The sequence below is a fragment of the Hippocampus bargibanti genome, linkage group LG14 (genome assembly GCF_051943395.1).
Source record: "Hippocampus bargibanti isolate YZ-2025 linkage group LG14, ASM5194339v1, whole genome shotgun sequence".
NCBI classification, from domain to species: domain Eukaryota; kingdom Metazoa; phylum Chordata; class Actinopteri; order Syngnathiformes; family Syngnathidae; genus Hippocampus; species Hippocampus bargibanti.
Window position 1 is genome coordinate 19,813,150 of NC_142747.1, and position 20,974 is coordinate 19,834,123.

Below are 20,974 nucleotides of genomic sequence, written 5' to 3' on the forward strand. Positions count from 1 at the left end.
ATACAGAGAAAACGTATAATTTGACAGGTATGTGGAGTGCACTGAATACTACTGCTATGGATTTTCTATATCAATCGACCAGATACAATTCTTAGTTACGAAATAGCTTTTCAAACTGTCTCTACGTAACGTTAACAATTTTACTCTCTACACTTTGACATAAGATGGTAACTTTTTTTCAGTCTACGTGGATGATTATGTCCATAAACTGGCCATTTATTAAGTGCAAACCAGAATTCATTCGGGTGGCATGTCAGTGACTGACGTCATGTAACTGAACTTCCCCTTTCACAAATAAAGATTGATTCGTTTGTAAAATCTCTGGTCTGAGTTTTATTTTTTTTCTCCAAACATTACATGGAATCTCAATAAATGATACAGTATTATATACATACACATCAGTGTATTTCTTTACCTAAAAAGTAGAGGGACAATGCAGCTGTGCGTTTTCAAGACAGGGTTACATTTTGGACGTTTTAACTTTTGTGTGTCTTTCTAGGGTAATCCACTGCCGGGGTGAAACGAAGGGGTGCGGGGGGAGCAGCAGTACCTTCCTCCAGAAGAAGAAGCAGTGCAAATAAAAAAATGTGACCACGCCCATTGTAGCTCACACGTCAAAAATGGCAAACAGCACCTTGGTGTGAACCCAGAGTCCGTCTCTCTTCAAGCTGGGACCTTAACAGGTATGGAGATCTTGTATACCTTAAAAGTAATACAGTGATCCCTATTTTTGCAGTTCAATTAGTGCATTACCCCCCACAAAGTACAGTGATACCTTGGCTTGCGAACTTAATTGGTTCCCAGACACAGGATGTAAGGCGAAAAGAGTGTATCCCAAAAATTAATTTCCCATAGGAAACCAGTAAAATGAGAATAATCCGTTCCCAGGTCCCCATAAAACAGAATTTAATTTTCTAAGCCTTAAAACTACACCAAATATACCTTATTTTATGTATAATGCATGTGCTGTGATATTATAATTAAAGAAATAAACGGTACTATAATAGTCGTTTTATTTACCTTTGTGATGGTCATTGATGGAATGGGAGTGTCCGGTTTCAGCATTAAACACTTTACGAGGAACGTAGCCTTCTTCTTTCACCATCTTGAGGAATGATCCCTTGTAGGTGCTTTCACGGCCATAATTTTACCTAGTTCCTCATCAATTGTGTTCTGTTTAGCTGGGTTGATAGCTTTTTGCATCAAGTGTACAGATGGCATGTGCGGGTTGTTTGTGGAGCCTGATTGATGGGATATTTTAACCTTGCAGTCCACACTCTGCCTTTCATCTATCAAAGTTGAAACTCTCTGTTGTCTGCCTGTCTCTTTAATGTTTAAACCACCTCCCCTCACTGCTGCGTTCTAGACCAATCACGTGGCTTTAACCGAAGACTGGGAGCGGGGAATAGAGGACCAAAACAAGCCGGCTGCCATTTTGTTTCCGTGAGTATCCCGAAAAAAGTTCGTATGCCAAGGTAAAATTTTCATAAATTTAACGTTTGTAAACCGAAAAGTTCGTAAGCCGAGGGGTTCGTAAACCGAGGTATCACTGTATTGTATTAAAAATACCTAATGACTGTAGCTTGATTGCCAGGTTGTACGAAAAAAAATCAGCAATTGTTTAATAGAAACACAAATTCCGAGGGGGGGGGGGTGTCCGCTAATTTGCGGGTTTTTGTCTTTCGTGGGTGGTCCCAGTTCCCATTAACCGTGATAAGTGAGGGATCACTGTACACCATATAAAAAAAGATGACGTACTGTTAAGAAACACTGACGGAAATGACGATCTTAACCCACTATAGATCTTTGGTAAGGACCAGATCGGTGATCCATTTAAAATAGTTGAAACAAAAACATCTGAGGTCTGTGTAAACTCTCAGGAGTGGTCCATCGCTAAGAAGGTTTCTTCAGTCGTCATCTGTACTTCTTTGACGGTGTCGGACGTTTTGCTTCTTATCCAAGAGGCTTCGTCAGCGAACTAAAATCTTTTGCTGGTAGTTTTGGCCCAATATATATATCCCTACTATTCAGACGTGGCGGTGCCAGACTCTGTTATGATTGGTCCCTGCTCTCAGGTTGGGGGGAGCAGAGAACTACTCCGTGCGGCTACACTGATTACTTCTATTGTCCTGACTGATTATGACTGGCCTGATTGTCCCATTTGATGTGGTATCACATCAGCATAACTAAGCCTATGTTGCCTAAGAAGTCTGTTGTAGGAACGATCCAAATGAAACCTCAACCCACCATGGCAATTTAGTGGAGGGTTTTGCTGATATATACAGGGCCAAAACTACCAGCAAAAGATTTTAGTTCGCTGACGAAGCCTCTTGGATAAGAAGCGAAACGTCCGACACCTTCAGAGAAGTACAGATGACGACTAAAGAAACCTTCTTATCGAAAAAACATCTGAGACACATCTGAGCGTTGAATTCATCGATGAGGCGAGTGAACAGTGGAAGCGTTTTCCAGTTTGTGGAGTAGGAGAAAGTGGGGTCTAAGGGATCTCCCTCATAAAAGCTAAGGGGGAGTGAGATCCCTCAGACCCAAAGAGGGAGTCTGGGAGCACTGAAGGGCGTGAAGTGGGACGCGTCCGATCTGGTCTTGGCGGACCGACTTTGTCTTGGGTCTACATCATCCCCAGCTGCATGAGTGTGTTGGCATACGCCATGGGCTTGACATTCGGATGAGGCTGGAAGGCAAAGTGGGGGAAAGAAGGCACATTTTGTGTGTCATTAAAACATCACGAAGAGCAAATCTTCTATCTTTTAAATCTCAGATCTTTTAAAGGACAACTGACACAAGTTGTGTCCATAATTTGTAAAATGACGGCACGAATTGATACGGAAGGACTTCTTTAATCGATTGCAAACATGTATGCTTTCCTCTTCAGAACTATTTGAATCATAATCATAACTGGATGAGTAACAAGAAAGCATATTCTCCCAATCTCAACTCTCTGAAGTCATTGTTTTGATTGACTTCAGAATGGCACCGCGACAGTGGCTGCCTTTACAGCAGCTCCTGTATTTTGTTTTTCTACTTCTTCTTTTGCTTGGCAGTAAGTAGTTTTTACCCTACGGAAGTGTAAATCTACACGATACTGACCACAGCAGTGAACTTGTGGAACTCTAGCTGAAGGTCGGACCCCTTGAGGCGGATAAAAGCTCCTTTGTTTCCCATCTGGTCACTGTGGGAAGACAGAAGACCCGATGTTAAGGGTCCGGATGGCATTTGGTCACAAAAAACGGGACGAGGGATTCTCACCAGTAGTTGGGTGCCGAGAAGACGGTGATGCACTTCCCTGAGTGAGTGACCTCGTAGCCCTCCGCTTTGACTTCGTGACTCCGAATGATGAAATCCAGCTTGTTCTGGTCCAGGAAGCGATCCGTCACATCGGGCCCAAACTGGCAACTCACGCCTCGCTTGCTGATCGATCGGCCGTTCTGTGTTTGACACAGATGTTCATTTCAAGGAACAGTATGAGAAGCGAATGAGGTTCTAGAGTGGTGCTAACCTGAGGCTGGGGGTCCGACCAGAGCAGGTCACACATTGGACCTGGGAGATACATGAGGAAGATGTGTGTTGATGAACAGCTCTCTCGCGCAGATATACACAAGTACAGAGAGACAGACCTGAATCTGGTGGTTGTCTGTTCCGCTCGATCTTTCTGAGATCCTCCAACGTGACGCCATCTTCGCTGAATAGTCCGCCATGCATCACCTAAAACATCATAAAATGAGATCCAGGCTTAGAAGAGAAGAAAGAGAATAGGCAGTGGGCAAGGGCCTTCTCTGCTGGCCTAAAAATATCCGAATCACAGACTACTCTGAATGATATTTTAACCATGAATTCTTATGAAATAATTCCCAATCGTTTTTCATTGCTTTTCTCCCGTTGTGCCACTTTTAGATGTGTACTTTCGTACTGAGCATTTAACCAATCACATTTCAGCCCTCATTTGTTATCAGGGTTAGAAATCGACCTGGACGCCTTCAACATCAGTTCTGCAGGCACGGGAGCATAACCCAAACCAATCAGAGTTTGAGTTGGCAACTCAAGGCCTGCTGGAAGGCGCTGGCAACATCAGAGTTTTCGCAAATTATGATTGGCTAGTCACTAGCCAATCATAGTATTGCTAGTGATAAGCGCATACTGACCAGAGCTAGCACAGTATCAGCAGCAAGCTGCACGATCAAACAGGCAAACTTCTACGTGTTTAACAAAATGCAAATAGGCCAACTCTGTAAACATCAATGTCTACATTGTAGCTCCGCCTACCAGTATTTTGCTGTTGATGCACTGCGCTAGCGGCAGCCATTGAAAGACCTCGCTGAACAGCTGGAACATCTGCGCCGTGTACTTGGCCTTGACCTCCCCCTCAAAGCCGTACATCTGGTTCATGTTGTCCGTCTCGTGGTTACCTGCGGGTGGGCCATCGTTAAGCTTAGCGCCGCGCCCTGGTAGAAAGCGAAATGGGCTGACGTTGGCTACGTTTATCGCTTACCTCGAAGTAGATAAAAGTTGTCGGGAAGGAGCAGCTTGAAGCCAAATAGGGTGAGGATGACCTCTACGGAAAATGAGCCGCGGTCTACGAAGTCACCGTTGAATAGCTGAGGTCATCCAAGTTAAGAATATTTTTACTTGCTGGTTGAGAGAACGCTGGCGCGTGTGGCTGCCACTGCTCACCCGCAAAAAAAAAACATCTAACAGTGACTGTAAAGTGACCGTGAGAGTTTTGAAAGGCGCTTACAAATGAAATGCATTATTATTATCATAGTGATGCCTTTGATATATGAGGTTAATTCATAAAGTTGTATGTCAAATCATATTAGCCCATTGAAAAGCATTCGATCCTGCTTGATCAGCACCTTTGTCTCACCTTGAGCCAATATGTAATCTAACCCAGACTTGCGGGATTCGGGGCCAACAAGGATACGTAAGGATTACTCTCCGACGGCAGGCCGTTCAACTCAAAAATGTTCAGGAGATCGTAGAACTGTCCATGCGTGTCGCCACAAATGGTCATTGTTTCCGCCTGGATGGGGAAAAACAACACATTACATTGATTGGGGGCTAGCTGGTAATGTCCCTCATTGTCTGTTTTTCAACAAGCAATTGCAGATTTTGAGACGGACAAACTCAACAAGTTCATTTAGCCATGTAGACTCATATACGGGAAACATCCGACTTATGACCGAGTTCCGTTCCGACCCAACGGTCGGAAATTGAAATGGTTGTAAGTCGAAATCCAGTCAAAATGTTGAATAGAGACTCGGAGGCTATCTGGTGCCATCACATGGTCGATTGCTGTGCGAGTGTGAGATGCTGGCTGGCTGGCTGGCCAAAATTGTCGTACGTGTTGCCGGCCTGCTAGCGCGTTGCGGTGCCGGGCGTCGATTTAAAATAAAAGAAAATAAGGTCTGGAGCTCATTGTCGTAAGTACGGGTGGTCGTAAGTCGAGCTGGTCGTAAGTCGGATGTTACCTGTATAATGACATGGAGGGTACGCAAACGACAGCTAACATGTCAAAATGAATGCTAGCTAATACCATTGACGTTTGCCATGAGGCAAGGTAGGATGTTTTTTAGTACTTTAACTCACTCTGTGTGGAAGGGGGGAAAAAAAAAAAAACAATGCCAGAGGTCTGACCAGCACTTTATTGGCACCCAAGCATAAAAAAAAATCCAGAAAAAATTGGGAATGGCGCTCCACGTCACGCTTTTCAACTCCCAAATAAATTCTGGAATGGGCAGTGAGTGAATTCATGAATAAAATTTCTCAGTGGAGGACTAATTTACTTGAATCATAACTTTCTCCAGTCATGATTCTTACTTGAATATAGCATTTTGATTAGCGGTTACAAACAGGAAGTTACATTAAAAAATAAAAATATCCTCACCTCTTGTAATGTTATTTCAACCAGACTTGGTAGTTTGGATAAAAGATCTTTCACTTGCACTAAAATCTGCAACAACAACAACAACAAAAATGGTTTACTTAACACCCGTTTGTCTCTGTTTTTGCGATTCAACGTTAGCGAGCGACGTCGTTACCTGATAGGCGCACTTTCTGTGCAGTTTCTTCTGCTCTTTGAACCAATACATCATTTCCTTCATGAACTTCAAGGTGACCTTGCCCTCTTCCAGTTTGGGCCCCGTGTAATCGTCCTCGATGGCTGCGACACAAGACAGGTGTCATTTTTTTTCGAGCCAGGATGATGCTAATATTAGCTGTCTAGCTGACTGGCTGTAAGGTGGCTAGCTTTTGGCTGTCTGGCTAGCTATTAGCTGTCTCGCTGTAAGCTGTCTAGCTGTTGGATATTCGGCTATTAGCTAGCTATATTTCTATCTATTTGAGTTACTTCGGGGTTGAGTGAACGCTGGCGCGTGTGGCTGCCCCTGCCCACTCACAGAAAAACTATCCTGTGACTGTAAAGTGACCTTGAGAGTTTTGAAAGGCGCTTAGAAATGAAATGGATTATTATTATTTGCTCGCTATTTGTTATCTATTAGCTATCTGGATAGCTATTTGCTATCTAGCTAGCTATCTATTCACAATCTAACTGACTGGCCATCTAGCTAGGTATCTGATGGCTATCTATTAGCTAGCTTTCTATCTATATTTGAGTTACGACCGGCTTGAGCTGGCGCTCAGATAAGTCAAGACCCATATAACTTAGGAATTAACTTTTTTTCTGATAAAAGAAGAGAGTGTACGTTTTCTAACGCTGTCTTGAATGTTTATGTAATCCTAAAAAAACTAAATATTATGTGGGTCCTGCAATTTGAGTGACAATGACAAAAACCCCGGCGCTGGAGTGGACGCATTTTTTGCGTCTGGCAGTGAATGAGTTAATTCATGACTATGTTTCAAATTTGAAGTAAAAAAATAATGACTATTATTGTAGGACAATTAAAAAATTTGGTTCGGACTTTAGCGAGCATTGTGGAATTTTACAAGTTTGATTGACTTTCGCGGGCCGAACCAATGATGCGGTGGGCCATATTTGGCCCACGGGCCTTGGCTTTGACACCTGTGGTGTACTTCCTGCTTCACGGCTACTAGTTCTGTCGCTCCACTTGATCTCCTCGTTCCATCCATAAACTTTTATTGTTACTTTTCTGCCTGACCTTTTTGTCCGGCAGTGAATGAGTTAATACACGAAGTTGCTGATTTGATTCCTAATTTGTTATTTTTTATCATTTTGCAACAGGGAAGAGAGGGTGGACCATTACTGGTGGTGTGCCGAAGGGTTCATAATGTTATTAGTTATGAATTTTCCCCACACTTACTCATGCTTTCAATGTCCAGAGAGTCAACGACCGACTTTTTGATCTCGTCGCTAGCGATGGCTCTTTCAAAGGCTTTCTGTTTGACTATCTTGTTACATTCCTGGTACTTCATTTTTGCGTCTTTGTCGTTCGGTCGAACGCGCACTACCTGTTGTGAAAGAACACACACTCAAGCGCATCAGAAAAGGAACAAATCATTCATTCTTATTTTTTTGAAAGTCATTGCAGAGGCCCGTAAAGGACAACCGACACCTCCGGACAAGTTGCGTACATAATTTGTAAAATGGCTTCAAATGACTTCTACCGAGCGTATTTTACAAAGATTCCACCGCATGTAGCTATATTTTACGTTTTAAGAATTGCGCTGAATATTCAGGAAGTCTTGTTTTCGAGTTGATGACGAGTCCGTACGTGACGTCACCGAAGGAACGCCCCTGACTGAGAAAGCGCCACACAATGCATTTTTGGGTACTTTTTTTTGTCTGAAAACACTGTGTTGATAGCGAAATTAGAAGGAAAAACTACATAAATTACGTGATGGTGAATCGTTACGTGTCGCAGCAAATTGCGGTAACACACATAAAGAAGGTGTCAGTTTACACAAATTCCCAGCGGACAAATCAGCCCATTTCCAATGGAGCTTGGGCGCCATCTTGTGCATTTTCTGGGCGCTACATTGGAGTCCAGACGGCTCGAATTGACACGGAAGGACTTCTTTAATCGATTGCAAACATTTATGCTTTCCTCTTCAGAACTATTTGAATCATATTCATAACTGGATGTGTAACAAGAAAGCATCTTCTCCGAATCTGAACTCTATGAAGCCATTGTTTTGATTCTGGAGCAAGGCAGTCTGTGAAGGAGTATCACGGCGTGACGTCACGAACAAGGGGGCGGGACTTTCTGAATCGCCCCCAGTTCCGAGCTCATTTTGTGGCAGTTTTGGGACACTTTAACTCATTTTTATTGGTGTTTTGCATTTGACTAAAAATATCATCCTGCGTGTTTTGGGTATTTTAGATGCTATAAAACGTTTTTCGGATGTTAGTTAGGAAACAAAAAAAATGGTGTCGGTTGTCTTTTAAGTGAATTACTGTCACTACTGTTGGTATGCCAACGCGAGACATGACACCGACACTTGCACGCTCAACACTTCAAAATCACCAGAGGATTAGCGGATTATTCCTCTTTCAAAATGGGGATTAGCTGCACGTAGACCTCTGCGAGGACTTTTCGGGTTCCTCTTCTTTAGCTCGCCTTACCGTCTCGTAGTCCTTGAGTGCAGCTTTGAATTTTCCCAGTGCCATGTTGGAGGTGGCTCGTCGGTAATAGCCTTTGATGTAGTTTTTGTCAATATCCAGCGCCTTGGTCGCATCTGCCAAAGCGTAGCCGTAGCATTCGGTGCGCAGGTATGCCAGGCTGCGGTTGCTGTAGTAGATTGCATTTGATGGATTGAGCTCCAAGGCCTCAGAGTAGTACTTGATTGCATTTTCATAGTCTTTATCTGCAGAACACACAGAGTATCATCGTGTGTGAATTTACGCCGCAATTTTCAAAGCATCATATATTTAATTACCCATATCATTTACTGTCACAAATTACGATCGCTAAAAATAATTGCCAATGATTGCTGATTTTATCCCCCTAAATTTGTGAGGGTTGTCAGTCATCCAGGTCACGTCATCATCAACCTTGCAAAGAGTGATACCTTGGCTTACGAACTTAATTGGTTTCCAGACAGAGTGTGTATGGCGAAAAGTGTGTATCCCAAATATTAATTTCCCATTGGAAACAATTAAAATGAGAATAATCCGTTCCCAGACCCCCTTAAAACATAAAAGCCTTAAAACTACACACAATATACCTTGTTTTATGTATAATAAATATACTATGGTATTGTAATTAAATTAATAAACTGTACTGTATAATAAAGTGTAATAGTCTTTCTTTGTGGAACAAAAAGTGGTTGTTGTTGTCCCCCCCCCAGAGAACAAAAAACAGATTTTCGTTGTAGTCCTTTTTTGGGGGGGAATAAAGGCTGAAAATTATGATTACTAGTTAAGATATTCTTATATTCACTTGTTTATTGTTTATTTTAAGACGGCATTACTGCCCTTTCTTAAAAAGACAAATTTATTCTAATATAACGGCTATTTTTGTGAATCCATTACTCAAATATAACGTTTTTATTTATTTAGGGACTTTGCAGTTTTTTTTTGGTCTTCAGTAAATAATATATTGAAGTGTGTCCATCTCATTATAGATTTAACGAGCAAGGATCGGTTGCCGTTAAACGCCGCCAATCATGCGTTTTCGCCGATTAACGGAATATTCTAGCAACGCCAAGTCTCGACAATCGTGTACAAAAACTCGCCAAACAATCGTCCATGTGGCCAAACTGATGACTCGGGTCCAAAGTGACTGTGAAGTGAACTTGAATTGCACAAAACAACGACTCACGCGGTTTAAAATTGCGTTAGCTTGAGCTAGCCAAAGAAGGCTAATTGCTTTAAAGAGTCCAATGAATGGGCTTCACGCGTTAGCATGCCTCGCTATCCTGGCTTCACTTTGACGTGTGGCTGTGATCAGAGCGGTTTAAATGGCAACAGTCCACATCGCTGACAGAAACAGCGAAGACGATCTTGTCTGCTTTCGGTCACCAACTTGACAGCGCTACCAACTCACCTTTAAAGTATTTATTGGCCTTCTCCTTGAGTAGCTCGGCATCGTTTACTCCATCCGCCATCTTCTCCACGCTGCCGTATAGCGACGCGTGCGCCATTGACGGACTGTCGTAAAGATAGGGAAGTGGACACGACGATTGTTTTCCTGCCGGAGCTGCACTAACTTGTTTTCTGGTGTGTTTGCTACGATGAAATAAGTCAAAATATGTGCTAAACTACAATCGCTTAAGTAAAATTGCTAGTAAAATACATTTCTGTATTTGTTAACATCGATTAGAAGAAATAATAGCAAATTAAAACACGGAAAAGGAACACGGATAAAATTGTTATTATTCTCATTAAAATATTTATGTGTCCATGTTAAATATTTTGAGATAAATAGTAATTAAAAACGCAATTTATTGTATGTATCGTAAACTGTCACTGAGCACTACGCACTGCCATGTAAACTTGCAATTACTTCACTGCATTACGACACTACTATAAACGATTTTTTTTAGTTAAACGTTACCGAAAACCACCAAAAAGTACAAAGGTACGATATGAAAAAGGAGGAAACTAGCATTGTTTGTTTCTTCCTCCTATTTTGGTTATAGCTTGTGCATTTCGCAACCAACCAGTAGAGTACGCTAAAACATTCGCCAAAAAAAACCTAAATCGTGTCAAACAGTAACTAAAAGCAGTGTAGTATTTCCCAACCTTTTGAGCCAAATTGTTTTAAATTAGAAACGCCTCAGGACACCAAACAAAAGATATTTTGCTCATCCATCCATCTGTCCGTCTGTCTGTTTGTATGTAAAACCGTACTGGCATTAAGTGGATCTTATCTTTTTTACTCAGGGTGAAATTATGGCCTGTTATGTATGCAATTGTATTTTTCGCCACGTTGTTGTAAAAGATAGTTCAATTGTTTTGCATGTATCATTGGCGTTGATACATGAACAACAAAAAATGGTTCTTCACACATAACCCTTTGATTTGGTCACATTCCAGCTGCCTACAAGCACGGGGATGTTGCTCAAGACGTTTCCTGCCATCTGAGCGCAGCAAGTCGCCTCCAGCCTCTACACATGTTGGAGTGAAGGGGACAAACAAAGCGCAGGTGTGCATCTACACGAATACAGACTTTTTTTTTACAAAAGTTTTTGGATGAAATGTCAGGATCAACCTTAAATGCACTAATTTGCTCTTCTAAACTTTTTAAAGCATGTCCAGTTGTTCAATGTTTCAGTGGTTTTTCACACACATTGCTGTTCCCTATAATGTGTAGCCAAGAGATACTTGGCATGTGATGCTCTGTTGCCTTAAATCAGTCACTTGCCAGAAACATAACGCAACTTAAAGCACAGAGGCTCGCTTTTCCACACCATAAGTACACTGGACAGACTATATAATAAGAGTGGCGCCCGGGGGGGAAAAAAAAACGCAACTTTTGATTTAAAAGTTTGTGGTTTTCTTCGCTAATGAGGAGACGATGAGGAGTTTTCATAAATTACTGTGACATAGGAGGAGTATGGCCCAGTCAGCGCTCCTTGCTCTGACTCACAAAGCACATCCCAGAGTCAAAAGTAAGAGGCTCGGCAGTCAGGTGAGTCACTTCTGGTGACCCCCCAGTGAACACTCACTAACTCTACGATGTGAGTTCACTAACTTTCCCTTAAGCCAGAAGAGCGATGACTCGTGTCTCCCTTCGAGTCATATAACAAGAGATAGCAAAAGTACTCCCACCCTGTGCTTAAGTAGAGGTAAAATACTCTGAAATCTACTTACCAAGATGGGTTCATTCAATTACAGTTAAACTTCAATTTAATGGAGTAAATTGCATCATCCGTTAGAGCTGATTGTATGAGTTCAGGTTAGCTTGGATAAAAATGACAAAACCAGTAGCGGGCTGAGGATTTCATCACTAGGCCTTCAGTAGTGCTATGTCCAATCCAATTCTGACTGAAAAAAGTTTGATGTGATTTACTACAAGTCCACTAGAGGGTATCGTGAGCCAGGAAATAATTGACCGACCTTTCGTAAGGATTTAATTGTTTTTCTTGAAGATTCCGTCTTGTAAATGGCTTTAACAGTTAATCTGCAACCAAATCTATTTCTTCTTCTCCTTTAACCATCGTGTGGGTTGACAAAACTGCTATTAAATTAGCACAATATATTTGCTTATTCAGCTTGCGACCGATACACTGTGCTAGCTCTGACCAGTATGTGCTTATGACTAGCGGCTTGTGATCACAGCAGTTTTCTGGCTAATGACTAGCCAATCATAGTTTGCGAAAACTCTAACATTGACCAGCATCTTTGGTACTTTGGCATTGGAACCCCTATTTGGGTTGCCAACTCGAAATCTGATTGGTTAGAGCAACATTTTGATCGACACATTTGATGCAACAGGGCCCACAGAAGTGATTGTGAAGGCGTCCAGGTAGATTTCTGATGATAAATGATGGCTGAAATGTGATTGGGTAAATGCTTAAATACGAAAACACGTCTGGAAGCAGTGCAATTTGGAATTATTTCATAAGAATTCACGGACAAAATATAATTAACATCAGTCCGTGATTCAGATATGTTTAGGCCAGCAGAGAAGGATTCGCAGGCCTTGACGCTCCGCCACTGAACAAATTGATATGACATGTTATCTTTAAACTGTGTAGCAATGATGGTGTTCTGCTAATGTCTATGATTTTAAGAACATTTGGTGGGACTCTCTCCTTCCCCTCTCAAACCTGTCCACTTCATAAGTAAATTGAATTGGACACACCGATAATTTGAGTTTCATTCCCAAACTCGGGAAAAAAAGAAGGTACCATTGTATTAGTACTACCAACCACTCCAAGCAGTGCGACATGTCTCCTGTCTCTTCTACTAGTAGGTGGAAAAAAAATAGACGACGGTGGGACGGGACCTGACGTCACCGCCTCTTATGAGAGCAAAGACACAGACAGTGAGTGGGAGAGACAGTGTGGGTGGGAATCTGGCAAACCGGGTAGCGGAGGAGGAAGATTGCTGTCCTCTTGGGCACTCCAGCACGGTGCCTCTGGGGGGGGGGGGGGTCCTGACGAAATTAAACAAACATAAAGGGAGCAAGCCAACACAGAGACAGATGAAGGTTACCGGACCGTGAGTTGGCCAGTGAAGGATGAGGCCTCTGGATTCAGGGCGGTATACATTTCATAGACCGAAAGTCCGTTTTACAAGGCAAGTTCAACAAACTCTATGAGTCTTATCCTGAACCCGAAATCGATCTATTCTGAAATAGGAAACTTTGAGCTTCTGGGCCAGAACAGCTGGTTTTAATCGATGTAATCACCTAGGAGTGTCTTTTCCCGGACTGAAGAGCGTGCACCATAACTATGCAAAACTATCATCGATTGATCCTCGCTTGCTCAATGGTCAGGGGCAGGTCATTCCAGAGAGTAGGACCAGCATCCTCTCTGAGCCTCCGTTTAGTTTTTGGCATATCTAATCATGTCTGGTCAGCAGACATGATTGAAAGTGTGCCATTGGAAGTGTGTAGGGGTGTAGGAACGAGGCCATTTCAACATTTGGAGACAAATAATTAGATCTTGAAAAGAACTCTAGGGATGCCTGAGTAGGACTTATATGCTCCCTCTCACGAGTACCAGTCAAGAGACGAGCAGCAGCATTCTGGACCAGCCCGAGACTCTTCATGGCTGACTCCAAAGTCAATCGCATTACAGTCATCGAGCCGAGATGTGACAAAGGCGCGTGAAGTTCACTTTCAAAGTTGTATTTTGCAGGCTCATAAAATATAACAAAGGGAAAACTGCTTAAATGCCAGCAACTCAGAGTTTCCCTCATTTCAGGATTAACAGACTCTTAAGTTTTTACTAAAGCTAATTCGTAAAACGGAACCCTAAGGGTAGACTTTGTCACTATTATTGCGCTGCAAGGAAAACCGCAGCTAAATAGTGTTTTCTCTTGAAACCCCCTTGGGGCTGTTTTTCAGAGGCTTCCTTTCCCGAGCTGAAAGATAAGATGAGTTATCCAAAGTTTACATACTTTGAGGATCCCAATTTATCTTATCGCTGAGTATGCAATCGTAAATATTTTAGCCAACAGCGATAATCAACACTTGCGTGTACTGTATAGCCTCACAGTTTATGTTTTATCCTTTAAAAAGAAAATACACGTTTATTGTGGAGAATTTAGTTTTTTTTTATGATTATTTTTTCCACACGGACGGTTACTGCGCACTCACGTACCAGATCCTTTCAGATCCTCAGAAAGTCTTGAATGGCATTACTGTACATTCATGAACAACTCTTAATTAGAAAGTGTAGATTGTCCATAGATCCATTCGCATAAAAAAGTGCCAAGGTTTTTGTCATTTTCACTCAAATTCAAGTACCCACGGAATATTGAGTTTTAGGACTATATAAACATTCAATTTAGCGTAAGAAACCTTAGACTCTCGTCTTTCATCAGAAAAAAAATAATGAATTCCTAAGTTATATGGATCTGGAGTTATCTGATCTTGAAATGGGGGCGGCTGTACAAAAGGCAAATGCTGTCCCCTCGTGAAAGGGAAAAATACATTGCCAGAGGTCTGACCAGCGCTTTATCGGTGGAATCACATTCCATGACATCGTTCTCAAGAGACAATTTTGACCAAAATGAGTGAAAACTGCATTTTTGTGTGTTATTTGTTTAATCAGCATTTTGAATACAAAAAATTCTGAAAAAAATGAAGTTGATGTTAAAGTAAGTTAAGCAAGTTTATGATTAATATTTTCACAATTTAGGAAGTGTGTCATTTCCTCTGCAGTGTGGTCCACGCACATGTTGACTCAGGAACGGTTCATCAGTCATTTTTCTGGAAATTCCATCTCACCACAAAAAGCTACCAAATAATAAACTGAATACATGCCTAACATTTTACAGTGATACCTCGGTTTACGAACGCCTTGGCTTACGAATTTTTCAGTTTACCAATGTTAAATTGATGAAAATTTTACCTTGGCATACAAACTATTTTTCGGGATACACACAGAGCGCCAAAATGAGTGACGTGTCGTTCGCGAACCAGCCCGTTCTCCTAACAAGAAAATGGGAGCCGACTTTTTTTGGTCCTCTATTCCCTGCCCCCAGTCTTTGGTTAAAGCCACGTGATTGGTCAAGAACGCAGCAGGGAGGTGGTTTAAACATTAAAGAGACAGGCAGACGACAGAGAGACAGTGAGAAAATGGGTAGAAAACAGTGAAATTTGGACTCGTTTCAACTTTGATCGTTCAAAGGCAGAGTGTAGACTGCAAGGTTAAAATTCCCATCAATCAGGCTCCACAAATAACCCGCACAAGCCATCTGTACACTTCATGCAAACAGCTATCAACTCAGAACACAATTGATGAGGAACAAGGTAAAATTATGGCATAGAAAGCACCTCCAAGGGATCATTCCTCAAGATGGTGAAAGAAGAAGGCTGCGTTCCTCATCAAGTGTTTAATGCTGATGAAAGCGGCCACTCCATTCCATCACGCCATCAACGACCATCACAACGATAAACAAAACAACTTTATTATACAGTAGAGTTTATTTATTTAATTATAATACCATAGGACATTTATTATACATAATATAACGCGTATTTGGTGTAGTTTTAAGGCTTATTTAGTAGAAAATTATGTTTTATGGGGATCTGTGAACGGATTATTCTCATTTTAATGGTTTCCTATGGGAAATAATTTTTGGGATACACACTTTTCACCTTACACACTCTGTCTGGGAACCAATTAAGTTCATAAGCCAAGATATCACTGTAATTATGTCAGATATTATTGTTGAGTCTTCTTTCCCCACATCCTTGTCTCTCTTTTGATCAAATAGGTCACCAGTGAGACCTAATCTTCAGCGGTATGCAAGGGGTTGCATTTTAAATGTAAACCATGTGGGGTTTTTTTTCTCCCTCCAGTGGGCAGGACTTCAAAATCTAAATTTAACATAAATTAGGAAGAGCGTTTATCGTCTCCTTCCCAGTTTGCTATTTCCCTTTTCTCTCTCGCTGGGTTCCTGAAGAACTCGACATTTTTAGGTCCCTTTTGAGTCCTAAAAGTATCCACGTCGCCAACCTTCCTGTTGATCTGTAAATCAACATGTTGAACCACTGAGAAGGCAGAGCACGGAAATTTCATGTCAGAGGAAAAAGAAATGTGGCGCATTACCTATCAATAGAGTCTGCTATGCTGCCTTGTTTTTTTGTTTTTTACCTTTCCGTATTAAAAATATTGTTTTAATAGCCCGTTAGAGAAAGAAACGGTTGATTTCACTCCCAGTGAAGTTTATGAGGGGATGTTGTAAGTAATAATAGGAGCAGCGTATAAAAATAAAATGACCAATTTAAATTTATCGTTTTCAAAATTCCGGGACAAGGGGGTAGGGAGTGCAGTTCCTGGGGTGCAACGTTGCACCAAATATCACTCAATTCAGGGCATGATTTGGTTTATACATATATATATATATATATTCAAGGGAGTCGGAAAAAATATCGATATAACCGGGACTATCGATATATCCGACCCATTTTGCATGTAATTTTCTCCGTGCGTGCATAGAAATAGTATCGATATAACCGGGACTATCGATATATCCGATATCGATATAACAAGACTTTACTGTGTGTATATATATATATATATATATATATATATATATATATATATATATATACAGTAAGTCTCGTTATATCGGATATATCGATAGTCCCGGTTATATCGATACTATTTCTATGCACGCACTGTATATATATATATATATATATATATATATATATATATATATATATATATATATATATATATATATATATATATATATATATATACACAGTAAGTCTTGTTATATCGGATATATCGATAGTGCCGGTTATATCGATATTTTTTCCGACTCCCTTGAATATCGATATAACGAAACTTTACTGTATATACTCGATAACAAACCATGTCTGCACTCGAAAGGAAAACTAGTCCACCAGCCACAGTGGTTCGTCCGCCGAAAACTGGTTCGTATGCCAAGATTACATTCTTGCGAATTTAATGTTCGGAAGGTGAAAAGTTCGTTAGCTAAAGCGTTCGTAAGCCGAGGTATCACTGTATATATATATACATACAAAGATATATATATATACATATATATATATATATCTGTATTCCCTTTCGCACGGCTGGCTTCTACTCACACTTCTGTTACACATGAAGACGGTACAGAACACCCCCCCCCCACTCCCCACTTCACTGCCTCTTTGTGTGCCAGTGCTGTTCACCCAGAACAGAGATCCGGGAAAAAAAAAAAATGTCAAATTATAGCTCGTGTGAAAGGGTTTTTTTGAGTCACAGCCAGTCCTCCCCTCACAGCGTGGCCTTGTTAAAAAGAAAGGTAGAAAATGGAGGATAATTAAAACAAATCAAAAGTCATAGCTCAGGGAAGTGAAAGCGGCCCAGATTCCTCATAAATTAAATTAGGATGAAAAAACAATCCTGCCGAATGAGCTCAGTTTGAGCCTGAGCCTGTAGTTATTAGCATAATCAGCCATTTTGTATTGCCAACCATTTTGATTTTATGTTTGCTTTTTACTGCGTTGATGTCATCTCTCAGAATCGAATTGTTTTTCTCCACCTCCTCGTCCTTTCCTTCCTGGTCACATTTTCAAAGACCTCGTGTCACTCCTTCACTCCATCTCGTTGTCATTGTGAGCCTTTCGTGTGTGCACGAGGACGCAACATCTGATGCACGCCCTAAACAGGAAGTGAGAAACTAAAGCAAGATCTAAGCGTCGGACAGAGCATAGTATATGTTTGAAAAAAATGTTTTTTTTTTGTTGTTATTATTTTTTTTTCCTGAGTAGACATGAGGGAAGGAGGCCTACAGTAGACACCTTTATAATAATAATAATAAATAATCTCAAGGTCACTTTGCAGTCACAGGATACGTTTTTCTGTGGGTGAGCAGTGGCAGCCACACTCGCCAGTATTCACTCAACCTGGAAGTAACTCAAATAGATAGAAAGCTAGCTAGCTAGCGAATAGTCAGCTCATAATAATAACAATAACACATTTCATTATCTAGCTATCTAGAAAGCTAGCTATCCAGATCGCTAATAATAATAATAATAATATTTTGCGAGGGGTTGTTGAAACAGCACACTTGGACTCAGATACGAAGGTTATATGTTTGCTTGCCACCATACTGCATAGTCATACCAAAGTGCCAGACGGCAGCAGCAGAGCTCATAAAACAAAGCGAGAACCCCCCCCCCCCACACACCCCTTGGGATTACCGTTCAAAGCGACGGTGGCGCGCCGGCGGGGCCTCCGCCAGGCTTTCATCTGCCAGTGCGACCGGCGTTTTCACGCCGGGGGCGACGACGTGTTGTTGCAGTGAGTTTGCTTTACTCTCACTGGGCTTGAGCACTGCACACATGTGTTAAGCTTCCCCCCCTTATCATGAATGAGTCAGGGGCGACACAACACTGCTGTACCGGATTTTACAGACTATAAATCACATTATTTTCTATAATTTGGCCACGGTGGCGATTTCCACACATGACTTGTATACATTAATTTTTTTTAATCTCAGTCTAGAACCCTCCAGGTTTCGATTCTCTGACCTCCACTGAGTTTGAGAGCTACTTAGTGTTAAGGCAATTCAAAATGACCCTAACACTCAGTTTGCCTACTTGTATAATTTCTCAGTTACTTTCACCAAAACAAGTGAAGAAAATCACCATTTGTCATTTAAAGGACAACCAACATCACTTTTTTGTTTCCTAACTGACATCAGAAAAACGTTTTATAGCATCTAAAATACCCAAAACACGCAGTATGATATTTTTAGAAAATATGCAAAACACCAATAAAAATTACTTGTGTCCAAAATCTGCAAAAAAATGAACCTGGAAGTGGCCAGTTTCAGAAGATCCCGCCCCCTTCTTCGTGGTGTCACCCCAAGACGTCTTGTCTTGCCTTGCTGGAGAAACAAAACAATGGCTTCAGATTTGGAGAATATGCTTTCTTGTTACTCATCCAGTTATGAATATGATTCAAACAGTTCTGAAGAGGAAAGCATACATATTTGCAATCGATTAAAGAATGTATTCCATGCCATTTTGAGGAGATGGGGGCGGGGGATTAATTCCTTACACGCAGCTTTGTCACCCTCTTCTGCCTCTTTTTGGTGCAACACGAAGTTTTCAGACCAAACAAGTACAGCAAAATGCATTTAAGTGATGGAAGGACTGCTACAATGTGTCCTTTTTTTCGGTCAGGGGCCTTCCTTCAGTGACGTAACGTGAGGACTTGTCACCAATTCAAAAACAAGACTTCCGGAATATTCAGCGCACGTCTTAAAACGTAACATATATGGCTATATGCGGTGGAATCTTTGTAAAATAAGCTCAGTAGAAATCATTTGAAGCCATTTTACAAATTATGGACACAACTTGTCCAGAGACGTCGGTTGTCCTTTAAGTTACTGTTAAGTCAACTAAATACTGTTTGTCACGACAAGAGACTCGAGCCACCGGCTACTGTAACTCAGGGGGCGGCCCAGGTTGTGCTCTCGGCCAATGGACGGAAAGTAGTTCCATCTGCGGTGTCATGTTCTTGCTTAGTGTTGTGTGACTTGAGGGCAAGTCAACCGTGGGCACGGGCTTTTACATTTTGTGAAGTGCACTCAAAGAAAATAGTTTGTTTTTTTAAAACAAATGCTTGTGTGCCATGTGTATGCCAGCTGTGAGACTCAAATGCAACTTCTGAAAAAAAATCCAGTTTCATACTGACAAGACCATCCAGGATGTTGCGGTGGGGGTGTTTCCTCTTCCTGTTGCTGTTACTGTTGGACTTTCCTGTCAGTTCGTATTAAGTCCTAATAGAGCTTTGGGCTTCTGCCAGACCCTCCCAAAAGATACTTTTTTTTCTTCTTCTTCTTCTTCATCTCCAGTAAGTTTGATTCCTCCTAGTTGAAGTATTAGATCACATCCTGTGCACTTGGGTGGCCAGGGTGGAGATGAGAGAGCAGGTAAATGAGAACACGTGTTCATCAGATGCAACGTGATTGTCTTCTTGGTCTTCACAATAAAGGAGGTTGCGAAGTTCGTGGGAAAGATGAGCTTTTTGTTATATTTGTTGTGCGTTTTTTAAAATCCAGTCCAGAAATGTACATTATCGAGAGCCTTGTGACATTTGTCACTTTAATTTCGCCCCATTACCCCCAAAATCGGTTTGCTAAAATGGATTTGGGCCATTTCACTACTGTATTTCCTTGTAACAGTGGCGGGCCGTGCATGTCACTCCAAGGCCTTCAGTAGTGCTATGTCTGAATCAATCCTCAGCTGTTATTGTAAAAAAAATGTACTGTAATCGAGGGTACAGTTAGCCAGGAAATAACGTGAAAAAAGAAATACTGTCATTAAACTGTTCGAGTTTTTACCATCATATGCTCTTATCACTAGCGGCTAGTCATAAAAACATTCTTCGCAAACCATGGTTGGGTAATGACTAGGTTGGGTAATGACTAGCTAATCATAGTTTACGAAAACTCTGATGTTGAGCAGCGCCTTCAAGAAGGCGTCGGTACCCCTTTTGGGTTGCTAACTCGAAATCTGATTGGTTCGAACAACAGTTTGATCGACACATTTAATGCGAAAGTCCCGCAGAACTGATTGTGAAGGCGTCCAGGTAGATTTCTGACCCTGGTAACAAATGATGGCTGAAATGTGATTGGTTCATTGGTTAAATACGAAAACACACGCCTGGAAGAAGCGCAACAGGGGAAAAGTAATGAAAGGAAGCTGAAAGACAATTTGGAATTATTTCATAATAATTCACGGACAAAATATAATTCACATTAGTCTGTGATTTAAATATTTTTAGGCCAGCAGAGAAGGCATAACAGACGGTGACGGGCCCACCACTGTATATATGATAGTTGCTCCATGTACAACAGTTTGTATCCAGTGATGGCTGTTTTAAAGTGCTC

The 20,974-nt window shown here is 41.3% G+C and overlaps 2 protein-coding genes across 4 annotated transcripts in view; one reads left to right on the plus strand and one right to left on the minus strand.

Moving 5' to 3' along the window:
- Nucleotides 1-309: 309 nt before the first annotated feature.
- On the minus strand, nucleotides 310-10,093 carry ppp5c (protein phosphatase 5, catalytic subunit). Its single transcript, XM_089012923.1, has 13 exons — nucleotides 9,981-10,093; nucleotides 8,558-8,799; nucleotides 7,296-7,443; nucleotides 6,057-6,178; nucleotides 5,903-5,968; nucleotides 4,940-5,038; nucleotides 4,508-4,613; nucleotides 4,282-4,424; nucleotides 3,636-3,723; nucleotides 3,518-3,558; nucleotides 3,268-3,446; nucleotides 3,109-3,190; nucleotides 310-2,692 (listed from the first exon to the last, which is right to left on the minus strand). The coding sequence occupies exons 1-13, from the start codon at nucleotides 10,075-10,077 to the stop codon at nucleotides 2,630-2,632; spliced, it is 1,476 nt and encodes a 491-aa protein (XP_088869049.1). The 5' UTR covers nucleotides 10,078-10,093; the 3' UTR covers nucleotides 310-2,629.
- The window catches only part of LOC148888750 (cyclin-dependent kinase-like 1), a 45,420-nt gene continuing 34,515 nt past the window's right edge, over nucleotides 10,070-20,974 (plus strand). For all 3 annotated transcript variants that reach the window (XM_089012928.1, XM_089012929.1, XM_089012930.1), the window contains exons 1-2: nucleotides 10,070-10,153; nucleotides 10,973-11,081. The gene's annotated coding sequence lies outside the window, so the exon portion shown is untranslated. The remainder of the gene's footprint in view (nucleotides 10,154-10,972; nucleotides 11,082-20,974) is intronic.

Coding starts and splice junctions, on each gene's coding strand:
- ppp5c (XM_089012923.1), bottom strand. CDS start 10,077: ATGGCGCACGCGTCGCTATACGGCAGCGTGGAGAAGATGGCGGATGGA. Junction 4,425..4,507: donor CAACTTTTATCTACTTCGAG/GTAAGCGATAAA, acceptor GCCCACCCGCAG/GTAACCACGAGACGGACAAC. Junction 3,724..4,281: donor GCATCAACAGCAAAATACTG/GTAGGCGGAGCT, acceptor ATGATGTTTTAG/GTGATGCATGGCGGACTATT.